The sequence below is a fragment of the Aquila chrysaetos genome, chromosome 19, assembly GCF_900496995.4.
Source record: "Aquila chrysaetos chrysaetos chromosome 19, bAquChr1.4, whole genome shotgun sequence".
Taxonomy (NCBI): domain Eukaryota; kingdom Metazoa; phylum Chordata; class Aves; order Accipitriformes; family Accipitridae; genus Aquila; species Aquila chrysaetos.
Genome location: NC_044022.1, coordinates 4,874,234 through 4,897,509, shown reverse-complemented (window position 1 = coordinate 4,897,509; position 23,276 = coordinate 4,874,234). Strand labels below are relative to the sequence as shown.

General features: G+C 43.4%; 1 protein-coding gene across 5 annotated transcripts in view; it reads left to right on the top strand.

The window, feature by feature from the left end:
- Positions 1-23,276, top strand: part of MTUS2 (microtubule associated scaffold protein 2) — a 314,225-nt gene that overhangs the window by 95,741 nt on the left and 195,208 nt on the right. For all 5 annotated transcript variants that reach the window (XM_030042804.1, XM_030042809.1, XM_030042806.1 and 2 more), the window contains one exon: positions 16,248-18,861. In XM_030042804.1, the coding sequence (XP_029898664.1) occupies positions 16,552-18,861 (2,310 nt within the window). In that variant the 5' untranslated portion in view covers positions 16,248-16,551. The remainder of the gene's footprint in view (positions 1-16,247; positions 18,862-23,276) is intronic.

Below are 23,276 nucleotides of genomic sequence, written 5' to 3'. Positions count from 1 at the left end.
ATCACTTTTTCTATGTCCAAAGCCCTACAAATGTTTCTTGTACAAACTTACAAAGCTCTTCACTAGCCAGACGTTTCCAGCATTAATTATTTTGATTTGAAAGCTCTCATATAGGCAGCATAGAAGTGTGAACAGTCGTCTTTCTTCATGCTGTACAGAAGTGAGAGTTATTGCACTCATAGTGCAAACACTTTGGCACATGCATAATTTTACTGTTCTGAGTCATCCCCTTGACATCTGTAAGATGACTTAAGATAATAAGGTTCAGCCTGCATGAAAGCATTTGCTGGACAGCAGTTTATAGTTGCCATAGTCATTATTTATCCATGTTGCGTATATTAATTTCTTTTATTGTTTTTTTCCCAAAGTTTCACAGATGAGTTAGAAAATAAGACTGGGAGGGAGGTCACATCATCCATTCCTCTTCTTCAAGGCAAGATAATCTAGAATCACATCATTTCTAAGAGGAGGTTGTCTAAATGTTCTTAAAAACATCCAATGATAGTTCCACTATCTCCTTATGAAATCTAAGTGCAATGTTTGATTAACTACTGTACTGGTATGCAGTGGTTAATTATGGGACACTGCTATCCTATTAAGCATTTATCTTGCTTTTTTCTTGATGTCCTCCAATTTCTTACTGAGCTTCCAAACATTGGCATGCTCAGAGCTGTATGTGAGGTGCAGATCTCTCCAGTTTCAAGCAAAAGTAATCTTTAATTTTCCTGTTAGTGTAACATTTCTACTTCCAAGAGTTGTATTATGATCTGCCTAACACTCAAAACAACTTTTATGCATATTAAAAGTACTGAAAATGTATTTAAAAATACAGTTAATGCAACATATCAGATAGTCCCTATCCATTCCTTTTGTAGTTCTCTGAGAGCATGCAGGTAAATTGATGTCCACTGTTTTCCAGTGCCATCTACTTTTATGACTGTTTCCCAAACATCTACAGTATCTTTCCAGTTAAGGACACAATGAGTGAATATTACTGACTGCTTGGCTACTGGTGTACTGTGGATCATGAGGCTGAAGGAAGCCAACTGACAGTAGACTTCTTATTTGTAGATCTTCTTTTTCTTCCAGTTGCTGAAGTAATTAAAAAAAAAAAAAAGGATTGCAACTTTGGATCATTGAGACCACTTTATTTTGGGAAAATAAACAATGCAGTCCCACAGACTCCCTGCAAGTAGATTTTATATTGGCATCATTGGGAAGTTCTTTGTATTGAAGATCAGTCCTGTAGTTTTAATGGTATCAAAATAAGTGAAGGGGAAAAGGGCAGATGGGATGGCTGTCCTGCTGCAAGTTAGACCAAACCTTCGCCATCTCCAACTATGCATTCTTGCAGTATTAGTCATTGTTCTGCTAGCCTTGGTATCATTACATATTTATTCATATTAAGAAACACATTTTGCAAGTGGTAGAGATGGTTGTAGTATTAATTTTTCTCCTTCTTACAGATTGAAATGATCTACTTTATTTCTTCAGTTCTTTTTGATTTTCTGCTTATTTTCCTCCCAGAAAAAGACTTCCCATTCAGTAAGATATATAATTTCCCTTACAACATGGAATTTGTGTTTCTAATAGAATTAGAATCTAGAGTTTAATGAATTATGCTGTTGAATCAGGTAGCATAAAAGAAGTTTTTACATAATTTTGTTTAAAACTTTTACTTGCTCTGCAAAGATGAATGCGATCAATTGAGTCTATTCTTGTCTGTATGTCACTGGGAGAATGATTAATTTAACATATTGAAGAAAACGGGCACCGTAATTTTCTCTTACGAATAATACACTGACAAAGATGTCACAGATGTGAAATGGAGGGAATTTCTTGTCCTGCTTCTCTGACACTTTTTGATGAAGAAAGATTTCAGTGTAGCATTCACATACCAGGTTCAGCAGAGCTGATGTTTAGAGTAAGGAGCCATTTTTACCTTCAATTTTTTTCCCGCAGGTGTTAGCAGAATCCTGGGACTGCTAGCCATTGTGAAGTTCTTTTACAATAAATACTTAGTATATAGATATATGAGATGTGTTTTGAGTGATCTTCTGAGTTTTGGCAAATGTGCTCACTAACAGTGTGGCACCAATTTACCAGCACTAAGTAGATTTCTATAGAGTTTCCATTCCTTTTGTTTCCTTTCTTTAAGTCATCTAACCATGGCCACACTATTAAATTCCCTGGCCAGAACAGACAGTCTAAAACTCAGTAGAGTTAAAAATAAATATTGTGGCACAAAGGAGGATTGTATCCTTCTCTTTGCTGATGGCATGTGCCTGCCAGTTTTACCTGAGCTATCGTTAACACGCTGGTAAATGTTAGGTACCACGTCTCTGCCACAGCCTTGGTGGCTCCAGCGTTACCACTACTCCTTATCTACAAAGTAGCTTTACATTACGGGTGGTCCTTGCTCCATTCCTGGAGTGCTGAGCGAATGATGACTGCTATAGTTTCTGGGTACTATTTTGGGCAAAATGCACTGTGTTGGAGATACAAATAGTCATTTCAGGCTCTCAAGCCTGCACTGTGTCTTGTTCAGTGGCGTTTCCAGCAGTGTGTCATGAAATTGTCCTTGGTTCCTCTTCCTGTGAAGTTGTTGCTATTAGAATCATAGAATAATTTGGTGAGAAAGGCCTTCGGGAGAACACCTAGTCCAAGCCCTGCTCACAGCTGGACCAACTTCCCCATTAAGTCAGGTTGCTCAGGGCCTTTTTGAGTCAAATTTTGAAAATTTCGAAGGATGGAGATTGTATAACCCCTCTGGGTGACCTGTACCTGTGCTTCACCCGTGTCATTATGACTTTTTTTTCCCCTTAGGTTCAGTTAAAATGTTCCTAATTGCAACTTGTTCTTCTTTTTGCTTCTTTTCATTTGGCTGGGCACCTATGAGATGAGTCTGGCTCCATCTTCTCTATTATTCCCCTTTTTAGGTAGTTGAGAACAGCTATTAGGCCCCCGCCATGCTCCTTTCTTCCAGGCTGAACCAAACCAGACCCCTCAGCCTCTCTTCATACATCGTGTGCTCCAGATCTGTAACCGTCTTGGTGACCCTTCTCTGGATCCTCTCCAGTATCAGCACACCGAGGCCCCACACCTGAACAGAGTGCTCCAGCTGCCTCACGCGTGCAGCGCTACAGCCTTGGGGAAGAGCGGCTGGAAAGCTGCCTGGCAGAGAAAGACCTGGGGGTGCTGGTCGACAGCCGGCTGAACATGAGCCAGCAGTGTGCCCAGGTGGCCAAGGAGGCCAACGGCATCCTGGCCTGTATCAGAAATAGTGTGGCCAGCAGGAACAGGGAGGTGGTTGTTCCCCTGTACTGGGCACTGGTGAGGCCGCACCTCAAGTCCTGTGTTCAGTTTTGGGCCCCTCACTGCAGGAAAGACATGGAGGTGCTGGAGCGTGTCCAGAGAAGGGCAACCAAGCTGGGGAGGGGCCTGGAGCACAAGTCTTACGAGGAGCAGCTGAGGGAACTGGGATTGTTTAGCCTGGAGAAAAGGAGGCTGAGGGGAGACCTTATCGCTCTCTACAACCACCTGAAAGGAGGGTGTAGTGAGGTGGGTGCTGGTCTCTGCTGTCAGGTGGCTGGAGATAGGACGAGAGGAAATGGCCTCAAGTTGAGGCAAGGGAGATTTAGGTTAGATATTAGGAAAAATTTTTTTACTGAGAGGGTTGTCAAACATTGGAATGGGCTACCCAGGGAAGTGGTTGAGTCACCATCTCTGGAGATATTCAAAAAGCGAGTGGACAGGGTACTTCAGGACATGGTTTAGTGGGCATGGTTAATGGTTGGACTCGAAGATCTTGAAGGTCTTTTCCAACCTAAATGATTCTATGATTCTATGATTCTATGCCAAGCAGAGGGAAGGATCACTTCCTTGACCTGCCGGCTACTCTCTTGCTCACGCAGCCCAGTACCTGGTTAGCCTTCGTTGCTGCAAGGACACACTGCTGACTCATGTTCAGCTTGTCCTCCACCAGCACTTGTCCTCCAACCAGCTCCACCAGCAAAGCTGGAAAATCTTGAGCAGTCCTTTGGGAGACTGCATCCTTTTCCCTTCAGTTTGCAGACACAGTCAAACTGGAGAAAGAAGGAAGGGAATTTGCAAGTGATTCCTTTGCAGTACCCCATTCTTTGGAGCTAATTTCTGTGTTTTGCCCGAAAGCCCAACTGGTCTTCAGCACATGCTGCGCAGCCTGAACCTCTTCCCAGCTTCAGAAGGAGGGAATACAGTTGTATGGTTGGGGTAAGTAGAGAGTGGGGCTGCTGTAAGTCGAGACATGCAACTTGAAAGAAACATCCCTCTCTCCTTGGGCTGAGGGGGTGAATGCTTGCTAGTTTTCATTGAGTTGATCTGTATCTGATACATACAGAAGATGCCTGATGCACAACTGTGGGTGCTAATCAATGATATGAAAATAAATATGAGCATAAAGCTCTTAAATCCTGTCCTTTTATTGGATATAAATTTGCTGTTGAAAAATAAAATAAAGAAAAAAATCCCCAAAGTTCACAATGAAAGTATTTCTTATTTTATTTATACATGTAAGGGATGCATGGTGATAGACTGCTAAAGCTGAATCAAATTTCAGTTGATTTATGAAAATGGGGATGCAATCTTTTGACAGACAAGTTGCTGCAAATGTTTTTGAGCAATATATACAAATTTTTTTAAGCAGAACAAATGTAATTATTTACAGAGCAGTGGTCACTGTGAAGTACTTGTAGTACACTTTCAGGATCAGTAGCAGCAGGCAGGTAATGCATTAGTTGTGCTTGACCTTTCTGAATAATAAGATTTTGCATTCTGCCTTCTGTGCTCTTAAATGAGAGCTTCCTTGCCGGTTCGCCCTTGGTGAGCCCTCAGCCACCACGGACATGTGATGCAGGGTGCGCAGCGTGGCATCTGAACTTCTAGTTTCTCGGTCAGAGTGGCTTGAGTGGAATAATTATATATGTTCGTTCTGCCTTCCTAACAGCTGGAATTACACCTGGAAACCTACTTCATGTACTTTACAGAGCCTAGTAGGAAAGTAGAACTGTGAATAAAAACACACTGAGCTTTGTGCACTTCAGTAGGGCGTTGTAACTGATGTAACCAGGGTCCTCCAGTCCAGAGCCCAGTCTGGATTTTACCACGGTTTTTGTCTTGCCACTGTTTTTTAAAACAAATTGAAAGTGGTTTCCCCTGCCTGCCTTAGGTCCCAAGTCACAAGGAAAAATATTTTGGAAATGTAGATCAAATTACGGAAGATGGTTTTTACTGGAGATAAAGCAAATGGGCAGAATTTGTGATAATGCTTTACATGTGCTTTGGTTTTTACTGATGGGTTGCCTCTTTATATCTGCAGTAATGTTTCTGAAAGTTTGACTGCAGTAATGTTTTTGGAAGTTTGACAGCATTACAGGACTGGTGGTGGTTCAAACTGAAATGTGCAAACGTAGCAAACTAAAATTAGGGTCCTAAATTCATATTTAGGTATTCAGTTAAGAACTCACACATTTACCTGCTGTTGAATTCAGTAGAATTCAGAAAATGATGTGGAAAGACAGTTTACCCTTGGCTACACTTGAAGTTAAACTGAGTTCAGCACCAGTTGTAACTGCTTTATCAGCAGCGGGTAAATTTGCTGGAGTAGACAAAGCTTCTGAGTTTCTGGGTTTTGCTCAATAGGAAGCAAATTTATGAACTTTTTTCATGTTTGAGTGTTATAACTAAATATATTTTTTTCTGTCTCCCAGATGTTTTTTGGAAGGCAGGAAAGATTTAGCAGTCTTAGCAAAAACCCCAGTTGATCATTTTGGAAACATTTCACAATCCCCTTTCTATGTCAAGATTTTGTGCTGTACAGAAATAAATTAAGCAGTGTTTTGGGGCCCAGCGCATCTACTGTCCAGCTGTTGCAGACTTTATGATAAACTGCAGTTCATGTTTTTGGATAGAGAGGGACATAGTAAGTTGCTGGCTGGGCTCTGCAGGGTGAAGGTGCTGAGAAAGGATGGACAGGATCCCTTTGCTGCTCTCTCCCTTCTGACAGAGGAAAACAACAGGAGCTAATGGTGCATCTCTCACCTTCACTACTAACTCCTATTTACATTAGTGCCACTAATTTACATTATTATTATTAAATTACATTACTCCTATTTACATTAGTGCCACTAATGCACAAGTGTGAATGTCAAGCGGTGGGAAGAAAGCAGAGGGCTGTCCCCGTGCCTTGTGTTGCGGGTCAGCCCTGGGGTAACGTGTCCATACGTAAGAGGTGGGCTGAGCTATGGCAGCATGGACTTGGGTTGATGTGTCATTTTTCTTCTGTTTGTTTCCACTTGTTTGGGAGGAATCAGTTTTTGCTTTGACTATACCTGCCTCCAAGAAAACTTCTTTACTGCTTGCTTTCTTGCTGTGTTCATTTGCTCTATGGTGCCTTGGGGTGACAGGTGATAAATTTCTCTCCTTTGGGCTTTTGATTCAAGGTTTTCTCGTACTGCCTGTGTTTTGCTCATGGCTGTGGCATTATAGATCTACATGGACTGGAGCTCTGGGCTGAGGTCTCGCCTGGCTCGATTTACCAGCTCTTACTACTCAAACAGCCAGGATGCCCTCATCTAATACTGTCTGTCTTCACAGTGGCTTTCCCTGAGGTTCTGCTGTTTTTCTTTGAAGTCCTGAATTCAATAACATTGTGCCTCAGAAAGTATGCGCTGTTCCTATACCTTTAACTAGGGGTACTTATCTGGAATTAAAATAAAACCAGCCATTTGTTCAAGATAAGTTGCTGTTGTTATCAAATCAACTTCCTGATTGCCATTGCTAAGACGATCAGAGACTTCTGCCTTTTGAGGGGGGATCCGATTAATAGGATTGCTTATATCAGAGTATGTTGTCTTATCCAACAGTGAACATTTGAAAGCAAATAGAAATGTTAAAAAAGAAGTCTTGAAAACAACTATTAAGACTTATGCCTTGTGGAGACTTGATTGATGTTAATAATTAAAATAATTTGTCAGTTTTGATAAAAAGAATCTTTAATCCCAAATCCCGTACTCCTTTGAAATAGCAGTCAGCAGGATCCTTTCCACATAACGTGCTTTGGGAATTCAGCTCTCACAGGTAATAAATTATTAGGGTGACTCTTCAAATTTGTATTACAAAATGCAGTTTTGACCAAAAAAACCCCCAAACCCACACATTTACAAGTTTCTTATGGAAAGGAAATAATTGATATACATTATCTGGGAAGGTTTTTGATCTGTTTGCATTGAAGTCATACTGATCCTCACAGTGTAACTGGAGGTAAATTAAGGAGCTGTACAAAGATTTCTGCTCTTTGCATTGCCATTGCTACTGCCACTGCCATAGCAGGAAAAGTTGTGGATCTGTTCCACAGGGAGACCAAGCGGCCACAGGTTTCTTTAGCCAACAGCAGTTGCACATGGTCGTGGCTGTTTCCCATCCACAGTAGGGCCTGTGAGATAAAACACTTAAGTGCTGAAAAGGGGTATTCAACCAAAGGAAAAACAGTGCAATCCCTTTGCTTTCCCTGCTGCGTTGATGTCCTCCAGTTGCCATACATAGGCAATTAAGGATATATAAATGCTTCTAACATTGGAGCATCTTTTCCATTTTTTTCATTTTATTCAGAAAGGGAATTTGCACTTGCAAGCCAGTTATACATCATGATACTGCCAGGAGCTACAGTGATTTCCAGGGCTGGGGTCTCATGCTGGCACCTGATTTTTCAGCCCTATTTCTTCAGGTCATGGAGAGAGATACTGCAACATCCACCCCCCTTGGGAAAATCAGGGCACAACCTTGCTTTAGCACTTCTACCTTTGGCTGTGCTTTCGGGAGTGATGCACGCAGCCATGATTTCCAGCAAACAGGGAGTTGTGCTGCTTCCCAGAGATCTCCCAGGGGTGTTGTATAAGAAAATTACATTATTGCAGGCTTGACCCCAAAATCCCTGGGGAAAGAGAGCGAAGAGAGCAAGCACACAGGACCTAGAGTATGGGCTGTACTCTGATATGGGCATTTTCTGGTTGATTTTGGTGGTGGACAGGACCTGGGCTGAATCCTTCTCAGCAGTCCTCTTCCACCTATGTTGCCACCTCATTCATCACGGGCTCGGTTTTCAGGAGCTCAGGAGCTTGGCCAGCGGCCATGCGGGCATGTGGCCATACCTGGCACGTTTGGTGTGTGCCTTATCCTTCAGGTGACATGGCAACTGGAAGTAAAGGGGAATTACTGACAGAAGGAAAAAAGTGAAAAAGAAACTTCTCCTCATAGGCCTAGTGAAAGCAAGAACAAGAGTCCCCCCTCTGGGCTTTTTATCACGCCGTTATTTGGGAAAATAAAATACTAATTTGGGTAGAGAAAGTAACCTTACTGTGTCACCTACCTCACCGTTTAAAAAACTTTTAAAAATGTCAACATGAGGTAAATTTTATCTTGAAATATTATTTGGAACTGTAAAATGAGAAAAGTTTGATTTAGAAAATTTTGAAGCTAAATGTGACAAATGTTTAAAATCTGTTTTGTTCATAATCATTTTGATAAAATCAATTTGATAAACCAGCATAAATCCATTAATAATTTGGATAAAATAAAACCTGTTTTATTGGTGAATAAAAAATAACTAAAAAACTTTGCTTTGGCATATGTAACCGTTAGCTGTTCTATATCCGGTGTTTATAACTATTTATGTAGATATAAAGTAGGTAATCATGTAAATAATGAAAAGATTAAAATCTGTTGACTGTAAAGGCATTAAACCCACTAAAACACTGACATTCTGGAAATGCTACAGAATCACACTCTACAAAAGCCTTTAATATCTTCAGATCATTTCAGTTTTACAAGTCCATAAGAACTGCCTTCCTATCATTTTCCAGTGTGTAAAAATTTAACATTTGCTCCACCATTTCTCTTCTCTGCCCACGTCTTGTTTGCTTGTCAGGCAGAAAGTTGTCTATCTGAAGTACTGTCCCCTGCATGATATACAGCAACATTTCCACAGGATCTGCCAATAATGAGATTATGCTGTAATTTCCTCAAACAGCTGGGTCTGCTTTGTTAGGAATAGAAGCTGTTGGGGAGTGTATCCAAATCTTAGTTCTCAGCCTTCCAAATCACATTAACAAAATTATCACATGCTTGGGTGAGCGCTTCTCCACCACTTTTAATTACCCACTCCAAGAGGTTTATTGGCTTTTTTTTTAATGTCCTAGTACCAGCTTTCAACCTCCATCACCGTTAGAAGTAGTTCTTCGTAACGATTTGGGCTTCTCAAGAAGATATTCCCACCTCCTTCCCTTCCAGCGCTGTATTTGTTTCATCCGTGGGCTCAGTTCTTGGCAGCGTGCAGCCCTGGCATGAGACGCGGCGGTATCTCGTCTCCCAGAGAAGGCCTCAGCGAGGCTGTGGCTGGTTTGCCGGTTCTCCCCCGCGGCATTTCTCGGGACAACTGTGCCTATCGGGAGGCTGCTGTTCATGCCAGTTTTCTGCGGTAACTGTAAAAACGGCATCTGTTTCCTACCTCGTACAAATATATTCCTCATGTGCTTTCATCTGTCTTCCTCCATCACTGCATTGGTCAGAAAACGGGAGCTTCTTTCCTGCGAGCCAAGATTTCTTTCCTGGGGTCTGTTTCTGCAGGATTTTTTCTGTGGGTGCCGTAACGCAGTCAGAGATGCTCGTCCTGTTCGGAGCGGAGCTGGAGCTTGTGCTCACCCCTTGTCCTGGATGCTGCAGGGGTTTCTGAACCGGGAGCTCATGACCAGGATAGCATCTGAGGGAGATGACTGGAGGCTTCGCGCTTCATGCTTTCAACCAAGTTGCGATCAAGCGCTCGTAGCTACCTTCTGGGAGGATAAACACCCCACCGCACCTCACGACTCCTCTCCGAGGCGTGACAAAGTGGGCTGGCATGCAGGTCCCTGCATGCGGCCGAAAGCCTGTGTGATCCTCATCCCCTGGCAGCGCAACCCACTACCCCACCAGGGCGAGAGCATTTACCTTGCAGGAGCGGGTGGCCGACGAGGGGATGCCGGTCCATGGCTGACCGTTTGCGGGCTGCTGGCTCTGCCCCAGCTGTTTACAAACCCATTGCTGTTCTTTTATGGTAATAGCAAGACGCGTAAGTTCAGTGGCAGATGGTTAATAAAGTATTCAGGTGCTTCTCACACACTTTGCACTGAAAGAGCAATCAGCCTAAGCCATGCACAGTGTTACCAGTACAACCAGATGTTTTTAGCGTATCTTGCTGTAAATATTGTGGTTTTAGACTTTCAGTATCGGGATGGGTAAGCAGCTGTGACAGCCTACGTTAGGAAATGTTTATACAGGAGCCAAATTTCTTAACACATTTCATGTTTAATTTCTTTATTTCCAGTTTTATTTTTCCATGTGTTTTGGCAATTCCTTTGCATATCTCATAATTATTACTGTTCTATTTTTGTGGCAAATTGAAAACAAAACAGACCGCCAGTAACATGGTAATGCTTTACCATTTTTCTTTTATTCAGTGCCTACTGAAGATAACAATATTTCTACGCTGCTTGTTTAACCAAGAAAAAGCTGCTCTTACTATTTAGAAGCAGGCTGCTGCTTTCTTTTTCCAGCCAGCTACATTTTACAAACTTGAGCTCTGCTGATTCAGTCCATGCTGTGTGTCGTGGGGCAGAAATCATCCAGCTCAGCTTCACCTTCCCACTGGTGTCTCCAGAGGGTAGGTTGGGACCTGCTGGCCAAATGCAGCTTAGGATGGAACAGAGTGTAGGGGAGGAACAGCAACAGCAGACGGGAAGAAACTCTTGTAGACTTCTTCCCCAAATTATCATTAAATGGCCTCAGGTTTAGAATAGAGGCTCTTAAGAGATAGACATCTCAGAAGGAAACTGATACTCCTGAAGTTAAACAGAAGTATTTAATTATGTTTCTGGCTCCTTGAAATTTTCTTCTCCCTGTGGGATTCATAGCTAACCATAGTCTGGTGGATATAATTTTATTTTACTGTCTAGCATGTTCACGTCACTTTGTTAAGGTTTTTTCACAAATATAGTTACTGCATCCTGCCAAGATGCTGTGACATGGAGAGCTATGACTTCATTTTCCACTCTCAGCCATTCAGAGGGGACATTTTTACACTATATGGTATCAAGAAATGTTTACCCATATCAAGGTTTACATATATCAAGTTCAGTCTTTGAGACTTGCAGTATGTTTCTTGTCCAGGGTCCCCAGTGAGATGCTGCTAAGTGATGAGCTGTTGTCATTGCTGGGATCGAGACTCCTCTTACCCCCTGCTCCTGAGCTAAAGAGGGCATCTGAAGAGTTAGGAGGTTCACATCTCTGTCATCTCAGAGCATTCCTGCACAGCAGGGAGTGACTTTAGATGTGTATATGTCAGCCAACACCAGTCAGGAGAGGTGAGTAATAAAAAATCGAGGAAGAGCCAGCAGAACCCAGGCACAGCTGAGTCTTTTCATCTCACTGACTCCAAAGAGCATAGTGAAGTTGAGCCTGGACAGTGCCACATAGAATAAACTATCCTGCAGAAAATACAAGCCAAAGCCTCTTAAATAGAAGCTATTTACAGAAGAAGGATCAAATCTTTTGAGGTCGCAAATGTAACACAAAACCATACATCTTACTCCCAAATGTGCCTATCACAGTATGTAAGTCTTCATCACATTGACTGAACCGAAACCAAAAGCTTGTATTCTTTAACAGGGAAAAGTGGACTAATAAGGTATGAATTGATATAGATGCTTGATTATATTTTTATATTAATTTAGGAGGAGTCCTGTGCTGTCAGTATGTTCTAGAGCAGAATGGAGTCTTGTGTTATTTTCAAACATAGAATCATTATTCTGTGTATTCATTGAAATGGCAGCTGTAAAACAGATTACAAAGTTAAACAGGCAATATTCTGCAGAAGAAGGAAATATTTTGGGGTAATTGTATGGATGCTAATTGTAAAGATATAATGGGTTCTTCAAGTCTGTGACATCCTTAATCTGAGACTAGATGTCACCAGAAGGGACGAACTTGGAAGGTTGGGTGCCTAAGGTCCATCCTGAAAAGTGTTAGCATGAGATGAACCACTTTTCCAAAGTGCCCTTCCCTTCTCACTGACTCTGGAGGAAGCACAGGAGTAATGCTAACACTACCTGAGATTAATCTCTGCCTGGACAGTATTTTATTGTCCCTTCTCTTAAAAGCAATGTAATTACACATACATTTGAAGTCTGTGTCTCTGGCTAGCACTGGCTGCTTTAAGAGGTTAATCTCAACTGGCAGCGTACTGAGGTTGTGCAGTGCCCTGTGTCTGAGAAGGGACAGATCTTTCCTGACCCTCATGTTGATCAATTTGTACCAGCAACATTAAACTAAATTATTTGGTCTGGTCTCTGAAGCGTACCACCATGGCCTGTCTCGCACACTGTGTGTGAAGATGCTTTCAATGAATCAGGTACTTCCACGATGTTTTTTTCAAAGCTATCTTAATTTGCATTGCTACTAATCATATTGGGGGCAGTGTAAACGAGGAACAAATGACCTCTTAGCACCATGTTCATAATCTTAAATGCCTTAATTAACTTTGTTCTAAACCCATGTAAGAGATTTAGAGAAGAAAATAAGTGGCAAATTAATGTATTGCTCTACTTGTACATTTGAAATGCATCAGCCTGATATGGTACTTAGGGTTTAATGTACATCATCATCATCATTTACCAATTTGTTTATATATACTGCCATAGCACTCAGAGGTTCAGTGTCTCTGGGAGCACAAGGCAGGGAGGGGGTGGGTTGGAGGGATGGAGGAGCCATCCACTGGTGGGATGGAGGAGCTGTGAATGAAGGAGTGAAGTTGAGCCTAGGAAAAAAAAGAGGGTGAGTGAGGGAAGGTATTTTAGCTTTTTTGTCTTTGTTCCTCACCATCCAATTCTATTTTAATTGGCAATAAATTAAATTAATTTTCCCTATTTTGCCTGTGATAGTACTTGGGAAGTGATCTTCCTGTCTTTATCTTGACCCATGAGCTTTTTCGTCTTGTTTTCTCCCCCCGTCCTGTTGAGAAGGGAGAAGGAGAGAGTGGCTGGGTGGGCATCTGGTAGCCGGCCATGGTCAACTCACCACAATCTGTTAAAGTTTTGGGACATCAGGTAACACTTTTGCTAAGAGAGTAACAAGGTAGTGCAAGAAAGATGAGATGAGTTTCCTCCATCTTTTTCTCAATTTCTCATTGCACTTTCTATTCAATTCATAGAATCATAGAATCGGTTTGGGTTGGAAGGGACCTTCAAAGATCATCTAGCCATGGGCAAGGACATCTTCCACTAGACCAGGTTGCTCAAAGCCCCATCCAACCTGGCCTTGAACACTTCCAGGGATGGGGCATCCACAGCTGCTCTGGGCAGCCTGTTCCAGTGTCTCACCATCCTCATAGTAAAGAACTTCTTCCTTATATCTAGTCTAAACCTACGTGCTTTTAGTTTAAACCCATTACCCGTTGTCCTATCACTATAGGCCCTGGTAAAAACTCTTTGTCCATCTTTCTTATAAGCCCCCTTTAAGTATTGAAAGGCCGCAACAGGGACTCCCCAGAGCTGCCTTCTCCACGCTGAACAACCCCAACTCTCCCAGCCTCTCTCCATAGGAGAGGTATTCCAGCCCTCTGATCTTTTTTGTGGCCCTCACTTTTGGTGCCACAGAGTTTTGCCATTTGCCAGGTGAGGGAGAAACATGTGCTGACTGAACTCAGCTCCCTCTGGAGCCTATCAGTGCCCCTTCTTAGCTAACCAAACAGATAACAGACATGCTTTGCCCAGTGAAGAGCATTTAGAGTTCAGCTTTCAGGTTGAATATGTAAATTCTGGTATTGTAATTTTTTTGGGAAAAAAAGGAACAATGAGAAATGAACCAAAAAACTCCATAATGCATATATTTAATTTAATAAGTATTCAATTCTTTTCTCTCTGGGAATAAGGACAGAACACAGAAGTAGTTTAAAAGTCTTGCTTCACAGTGCTTTGTGAACGAGATCTATAATAATACAATTCTGTAGTGTTGAAGTGAAATTCTTAATACTGTGTTCTGTTTCATGAGTTAATTTAATTAGTTATTGTTTGCTGAAGAGCTGGAACTATGCCAGGAGCCTGAATCCAGACTCAACCAACACGCGTGTGCGCCGTGTAAAGAAACTGGATTGAGCTCAGAGCCAGACATTGTGAGCAGAGCTGAACTGAATGCAAAGGCTGGGACAACCTGCTCCTAGCGGGCGTTAGAAACGCGGGCCCAGGCTTGCACCCAGGTGTTGTAGACAAATTAGTGGACTTAATCAGCACTTCCAGTTCGTGCCCCTGGGAGCCCCTGATTGGAAACCCAGCAGAGCTTGGAGCATCGCAGGTGCTTTGAATTCTACCTTCTGGGAACTGTGGAGCATTGTTTTGGGTTTGTGTGGCGGGATTTTGGTAGCGGGGAAGGGGCTGCAGGGACGGCTCCTGCGAGAAGCTGCTAGAAGCTTCCTTGGCTCCAAGTCGGACCCGTCTCTGGCCAAGGCTGAGCCCATCAGCAATGGCGGTAGCACCTCTGGGAGAACAGATTTAAGAAGGGGAACTGGTAGTGAGTGGGGGCATTGGAATGTGAGAGGGACACCTCTGCAGATGCCGAGGTCAGTGAGGAAGGAGGGGAGGAGGTGTGCCGGAGGAGGGGATGCCCCCCGCAGCCCGCGGTGAGGCGGCAGGCTGTCCCCCCCCAGCCCACGGAGGGGAGCAGGGGAGCAGATGCCCACCTGCAGCCCGGGGAGAGAGGAGCCCATGCCGGAGCAGGGGGATGCCCCCCAAGATGGCTCGGACTCCATGGGAAAGCCTGTGCTGGAGCAGGCTGTGACTGAAGGACTGCAGCCCATGGAAGGGACCCACGTTGGAGAGTTCGTGAAGGACTGTCTCCTGTGGGAAGGACCCCACGGTGGAGCAGGGGACGAGTGATGAGTCCTCCCCCTGAGGAGGAAGGAGCGGCAGAGGCAATGTGTGATGAACTGACCCCAAACCCCATTCCCCGTCCCCATGCGCCGCTGGGGGGGGAGGAGCTGGAGAGAACCGGGAGTGGAGTTGAGCCACAAGGAGGGAGGGGTGGGGGGAAGGTGATTCAAGATTTGGTTTTACTTCCCATTATCCTCATTTTGCTTTGATTTTTAGTAAATTAAATTGATTTTGTTTCTTCCCCAAGCTGAGCCTGTCTTTTGCCTGTGACCGTAAGTGGGGAGTGATCCCTCCCGGTCCTTGTCTCGACCCATGAGCTTTTCTGTGTATTTTCTCCTCCTCATCCCACCAGGGCCAGGGGGGAGGAGTGAGCGAGCAGCTTCGTGGTACTTTGTTGCCGGCTGGGCTTAAACCACAACAAGCGTGTTCCAATTTCCAGTGTCTGTATTTCTTTATGTTGAAGGGTATGAACATACAGGGTACAAGAAATATCTCGGAGAGTGAATTTGGGTATGGCATAGACAGAAATTTCCCCTTCATCTTGTTGGAGGTGATAGAGGACAAAATCTGGGCTCCCAAATCTACAGGTGGGAGGGAGCCAGAAGGAGCTGCACTGTATTGGGACTGGTGTATAATCGTCTATATTTGAACATACACATACACAGCTGTCTTAGAAAAACACAGTTTTTCTTTGCAGGCCTCCAGCCATAGCTTTTGCTTTCTTGGTATCTATAGATCTGTCTAAGAAATGTTGAAGGGGATAGGGTGTCAGCACAAGTACAGCAGTGATTTGTACAAGGCAAGGAGAGAAACCCATAAACGTCCCCTAATGGAGCTGGAATTTTATTACTTACGGCTTGTCTATACTGTGGTGCTTTAAATGCATCAGTAGCCACTTGGTGTAATAAAGATATTGTTATAGCAATATCAAAGTGCTTAGACCCTCAACGTGGGATCCCATCCTCACCTAGCTATTTATGCCTATTTCCAGTTGTAAATCTATGTGGCTTAAAAACAGTAGCAACCACTCTTCTAACCAGGGCAGTTTTAACTGTGTAACTTCTCAAGTCAGAGATCTGTGCTACACTAAGAATCTTTGCTGGGAGCAAAGCTGTGATTGAAACAGCATCTAAGGTGTTTGAAAACGCTCTATCCTGGGGATGTACCTGGAAGTGCTGTTGATTTTAACCTTGGTTTTGTTAGCATGATTCCTGACATCAATGTAACGTCTGTTGTTTTGGGTTTTTTTTCTCATAGGTTGGCTGGATTAACTGGCTGTCATTCAGAGGGAACTTGACAGATCTATTTTGCTTTCGTTGAACCTCTCTACTGCATGTCATAAAGATTTCCTAGGCCCAGAGGCTGCATGGAAGACAACTGAGCAACACAAAAATGTGACTCTGACAAGAGACTCCAAGCTTTCTGACGAGGAATTTTCTACTGATCAGTTTATAATTTAAATGTATAACCGAAGCATGCATAATAGTTAACCTGATAGGGGAAAAAAAAAGATTTCTTATTAATTAGGGCTGCCAAAAAAGCAGTCACCTGATACTTCAAAATGAGTGCTCCGTTAATCCCAAACAAGTCATGTTATGCCCAGCTTCAGGACAACCGCAGTGAAATAAAAAACAATAACGAAAGCATAGTGAATGTGGGGGATACCAATGCCAACCAAATTGTGACAAAAGTTAGAACCACTGAAGGGGATATTAAGAAACACGATTTGACAGATGAGAGTGGGAATATATACTCTAGAGGATCAGAGAAAGTTACTCATCTGAATACAGAACAGAATAAACTTCTGACTTTCAAAGACTCTCAGACCTGTCACACCGGTGTACAGGAAAGTAAGCTGCCCTCCACCACAAGCAGGGAAATAGGGCAAGATTGTAGGACCAGCGAAGCTAAGGATATATCAAGGCATAACAGGATTAGCCGAGGACAAAGTCTGTCCAATTTAAAAAGTAGCACAAATGATGCCAACCTGGAGGTTTCTTCCAAAGGTGATGTTGACTTCACCCAGAACTTTTCGAAGGGTAAAATGCCCAGGACTGTGGAGATGGAGAGAATAAAAAGGCTTTCTTTGGGAAGACCAAGTAAATTATCTCCTCAATCTGAAACATTCGCAAAAGACTGTGTTGGCCGCGTGTCGTGTAAACGTCTGCTTTCTGCATCATTGGACTCCATCGACAGGTCACACCATTTGATAGGAAATACAGAGAAATCACAAAAAACATCCACGGATCATTTTCTTGGGATGGTGTTTCATCCACTTGACAATACCTCAGAGGAAAATACTGTATTTTATTCCAAACCATCTACCTCAGGGAACAAGAAAATAAGTAAACCAGAAAATGTACCAAATGTTAATGTTGAAAGCACACTGCATACTTCTCATTCTCAACATTCAGCTGTTAAGCCCAATGAGATTGCTAGTAAATCAGAAGCACAATTAGGTCAGGGTAATAAAAGTAAAAAACTGGAGCTTAAGACTGCACCATCTCTACAATCTAAAACCATGTGTCAACAGAAGATTGAGAGGATTATGCTGGTAGAGTTCCTGGGATGTTCAAAAGATGAAAATACAGCAATGCAGGAACAAAAAGGCTCTGGGTCTGATGCATCAAAATTTCAAGCATCCCATTTTCAAGACGCCTGTAATAAAGTAGAGGATCCATTTTCAAACCAGGTGGTAACCTATCCTGATGACAAATTGCTAAGTGATAACGTCAGCATTGGTGGGGAAGGGAGAGGAAGCAATGACAGTGGCAACAGGGCAACTAGCCAGGCTGGTGAGGAATATTTTACTGACGAAGAAGTGGAAACAATATTCCCGCTTACCTGCAGTAGTAAATCCAGTGGCAAAGTGACACCTAGAAAAAAAGAAAATTTACATGAAGTTGACGCAGGTTGCGCTGAAACAGTTGGTGAACAGATATGTCTTACACATAATACTAATCTACCTGACAGCAAACCTTTGAAAGCTAATGAGAATAAACTGACGCTAGTCAAAGGAAGCACTGAGGATGCTGCTGTGCCTGCTTCTGATCTCTCAGATCAGCATGGAGCGTGCAGTGCAGAGACAGTGTCAAACCAACAACCTGACAACCACGACAGTGATGCGGAAACCTTGGACTTTTCAGTTCCAAGTAAAAAGACAGCTAATGCACAGAAACATCTTCCAGAGGAAGCACCAGACAGCTGTGAAGCGCCAGAAAGCTGTAATGTTTCGGCAAAGGCTGATGCCTTTTTATGTGTCCCAACGCCTGTGCGCCCGGTGGCAGCGCTGGATGTTAATAGTCAGCCCACGCTATCAAACAGTAGTTTGAAGGACCTTTATGCACTTCATGTTGACAAACTGTCACCTTCCTCAGTCCTACCTCCCATTGACAGTACGCAGTTATTAAACATATCCCCTAAAGTGCCTATCAAGACTGCTTGCAGCAGTGCCATCCCCAAACCTATCCTGGTCCACTCCAAGGGCTCCCTCACAGATAAGGCGGGTGCGGACAGTGACTGCAGTGAAAAGCTGGAAGAAAGTGTCGAGATGAAACCTGCCATACCCAGGCCCAAACCCGTGAGACCCAAAATCATCACGTACATTAGGAGAAACCCTCGTTCGATAGAGCAGCTCGACCCTTCGTTTGCACCGGCAGGGCTGCCCTTTGCTAGCCCTGCGTGTGGCATGCCCATCTCTACGGAGCAGAAGGTATCCAACGGAGGGGAGGCGAAGCCCACCAGCATCCTGTACGACAAATTTAAACCTGACCTCCAGAAGCCAAGACTCTTCAGTTCTGGACTGGTGGTGTCAGGAATCAGGCCCCCTGGCCATCACTTCGGTCCGATGAGCGAGAAGTTTCTGCAGGAGGTAAGGAGGCAGCTTTGACAGCCTTTTTTGTATGCCAGGTGGTGATCATTTAATTACTCGTTGCTGCCAGAAGTTAGTTCTCAAATCTCAAATAAGAAATAAATCCCAAATCAAGGCAATGTGTGATCATTAGAAATAAACTTACTTAACCATTTCTGGCACTGACCCTCTTGCGATGTCTGATCTGTGACTGGAAGTTGTCACTGTGTTCCTCCAATGGTTTCCAGCAAACCGGTCACCTGCTAGTAGTATAAATAGGGATGTTTAGAAAGGAAAAGACATGCTGTTTGAATTTATTCATAAATGGAATTTCTTTTTTTTTCCCAAGGAGCAGCTTTGGGAAATGAATGTAATTTGCCCACAGAGACTTTTCCTCCTTAATGGGAAAGTTGGCGGGTTTTTGCAGACAGAACACTAGAGGTCTAAACTAATTCCCTTCTGTTTAGCTGTACTGAAACCCAGGGACTATCAGAGCTCTTGTTAGATTATATATATCATACAGGAAAAGATTTACTTTTGACTCATTTTAATGCTGTGTGTTATATTGACCTGGACCTCAAATAAGAAGTCTCCTTTCCCCAGAAAGCCTCCCCGAGCAGCCAAAAGGTGGTGGAAGTCCCTCTGGCCAACCCTGGCTTCTGATACCTTGTTGTGTTTCTGCCTTGATGAGTTGGTCAGGAGTTTTGGTTCCCTGAAATCCTTGCTGGGCGGTGACCACAGTGGAGGAAGGTTGACCTTGCTTGAAAGGTGGAGGAAGGTTGACCTTGCCTGAAAGGTGGAGAAAGGACATGGAAGAGGGAGCTACATTCGGGTCTGTGATGTGCCCTTGCATCTGCTGCTTGGGACCTGTGGTAGCTCAACAACCAAGCTTTTTGTATAAATACTGAATATAACACAAGTGTTTTTAATTTGAACCAGTCTTTAAAAAAAGAATTACTTTTTTTTTTTTTTTTTGCTGTGTGTCTTGTGGTCTTATTGAGGCTATTTTAATGCCTGCCTCATTCTACATACAGTATTTATCCAAGGAACAGCATTGAAATAACAAATGTCGTGACTGTTGACAATCAGAAGCTGGCAAATACCCAAATTAAGATATCATGTGTGAGTGTAGATTGGCCCTTATGGCATGTTAACAGGCAACCTACTGAAGTGATCATGGATTATAGTTTTTCATAGAGCACCATCTCCTCCCAAACACAGAAAGGACAGTGCTTGCTGCCCTTTCCCCTCTAACTTCGGTTTCCAGCTCTGTCCCTTATATTTTGCATCCAGAGGAGGAATTATTCAAGTAATTGTAAGGTTGTCTATGCTAGCTGTTATTAGTATATCTTCACAATTGCCTTGTAAGGTGAGGGGAAAATTACTAGGTTATTACTGTTTAATGTATGGCAACAGAAATTAAAGCCAAAATAACACAGACTGTGCAGCTGTTTGGCTATTTATAGGGTGACATGACCCTCTGAAGACCATAGGTGTCTATGACCCATAGAGTTGGGGTTCAGATAATCAGGCAGGATGAGCAAACACATCTGGGAGCAAAGGACCGATTCCTGTGCACCACTGAGGACTGTTCTTAACGTGAGAAGGACTCAGGTTGTGGCAAATCTGCAGCATGATTTACTCTAGACTAGGGTTAGAAGGAGGACACTTAGAGGCTGGAGAAGATCCAAAGCACCTTCCCCAACTCCTCCATGAAATGTGACTTTGGGTGGGTATTTCAATGAGGGAAGATTTGAACCCAAGCAAGCTACTTCTTCAGAGAAGCTGGACTGCCTGGAGGAGAGGCTGGGAAGGAAAACTCAATCAAACTGCAGTTTCTGTTACGACTTTGCATTAGCCCAGGAGTCAGGAGCTGATAGCAGAGGGTAGTATTTGCTGTCTTGGGCTGCCACCCTAAAAGCAATTACTTTACTCTCCTGCTAGTTAGGTAATGCAAAAGGGACTGATTTGGCTCCAGTATGGATCAAGAGAAAGGAAAATGATTGATCCATGGAAGTGGAGAGATGCTTAGAAGAGCAGCTGTGCACAGTATGGGTTCATGACAGATGACTGATGTGTAATCCAAAAGAAACCAATTAGGACGGATTGAGATAGATCAAAATCACCCTGGTGAAGGGACAGTGTTGAAGACTCAGAGATTTTGGAGACAAGGAGACACTGGGGCAGGATGGCTACTGTTTTGTGAGAGAAAAAATCCCAGATTGCCCTATTTCACACATCCAGTTTGGGCTTTGGAGAGCTTTGATTAGCATTTTATAGCTCTTTACATAGCTATGATAGGGAGTGTTAATAGCTGCTCTCAATCAGACCTGTAATCTCTAAGCACCCTTCAGCTAGCTAAATGGTAGGAACAATTAAATACCCGTCAGGGTGCCATGAGCTAGAAAAAATAGGAAGGTGCCGTCTTCAACAGGAGACTCCAAGGCAAGGCCCGGGGAGCTGTATGAGGAAGACTCGGGGGCTACCTCCGTGCTGTGGGGAGCCTGCAGGGCTCCTTGAGCTGCCTGTCCTAAAGCCGATGTAGGGCAACTCAGACAAAAAGCCCAGCTCATGCGTGAAGGCAGTCTAGCTGTGCTTAGAGACTGGGTCCATAATGGGATTGAGTTAAGGTTAAATGAGCAGCCTTGCCTATGGCACTGGCAGCTACTTTTTTCTTTTTTTTTTTTCCTACCTTGGCATGGTGTGGAGGTAAACCTGTCATGCCTGTCTTCGTCCCCAAAAGAAAGGTAGAAAACCCCTCAAAGTGAATTGCTTAAGAAAACCAGTCATTGTCCAGGGCAGATCGCTGCTGCCCACATGCTTCACCACAGCATGGGCTCCCCATCTCAACGTGGACCTCAGCCTCTTCTAGTCAGCACCAGTGGGAATTTGTGGCCAGTTTGTGTTCCCAGTTACCTCCGTGGGAAGTAACAGAGCAAATCGTGGGACCCAAAGGCTGTAGCCTTGCTAGTGAACTGAACAGTGGGAGGGCACGTCCTCCAGTGCTCACGCAAGGTTGTCCATCCTGCTGGACTGGGAGCACGCTTCCCAGCTCAGTGTCCACCTCTGCCAGCATGTGCTCACCCAGAGGCTGTTCCCAAGGACCAGTATGGATGAGACCAGCCTGGTCTGCAGGGTGAGAGTTTACCCATATGGATATGGTCCGTGCCTTGTCAGAGAGTGCTTGTTGGCTCACTTTATTCACCGCTTTATGGCTGCTACCAAGAGCCCTGGTACTGGTGGGGTCTGGAAGGAGGTCAGCCGATCCCCAGCTCTCCTGCCTGCCTCCCCAAGGCTGGGCCTGCCCCGTTCAACCATGGACTAAAGCATGTTGAAATGAAAGGCCTGTAGGGGAAAAAAGGGTAGGGGGAGTTGTTTTATACATAGTCAAACCAGCAATTTTTCCCCCTAATCTCATTACCTGAACTGCCTGAACTGATGTCGCCAACGCATTTCCCAAATAGTTGCCTGAAGCAGGCACTGGGCAAGAAAATTCTTGCTTGAGGCATTAATGTTTGAGGATGTTATAAACAAAGTAACACGAAGGAAAGCGTTGGGTATCCTTACCTGCTGGCCATGCTGCCAGCTCTGCTTGGGATTACCCAGCCTCTGGAAATTCCTGTACACTCCAAGTATTTGCTGCAGACTTTCCAACTCTTTCTAAGAAATTTCTTAAATGGGGTGAGTGGGGAATGAGCAGACAGCCACACACAGTAAAACTCTGAGCTGAGCTGCTTTTTAGTTGACAGGCTGCAATAGATCTTTTCTTTAAAAGGCTCTCATACAAAAATCCAGTACAGGATGCTCACAGGTCTCATATTAATCCATATCTTTCTGAAGAGCTTTAAAATGGCCTTATAATCAATAATTGCATGCAATTCTATTGAGACTAGTTGCATTTTACACTTCATGGATTCACTGTTAAATAGAAAGGAAAAAATAATGTGTCTTAATAGCAAGTTTATGACCCCCAAAACTGGGCTCTTCAAAAAAAGCATCTATTTCTTGAGAGGTATTTGGGTAAATTACAGTTTGACTTGATGATTTTAAGGGTCTTTTCCAACCTAAATGATTCTATTCTAAATCCTTCTCACTTCTCTCAGCTTGAGAAGATGTTTTATGCTTGTGATTGATTGATTGGTTTTGTGTGGATGTTTGTTGCCCTTCTGTGTTACTCCTAGCATACTGTCAATAAAGAAAAAAATGAGGTGACTGAAGGTTTGGCTAAGCTGACCCAGTTTATCAAAAATACATGGTTTCTATATTTAACGATTTTCTCTACTCCTTATACTGAAGAACTTGGCATTAGTATGTACACTGCCAGTTAAATATGAAATGATAGGAAGTGTATAGTGGAATCTGATTGAAATAAATTCATCAGGGAGAGAAAAGATAACCAAATCTTATCCAGGAAAACAATCTCGTATCCAGAAATT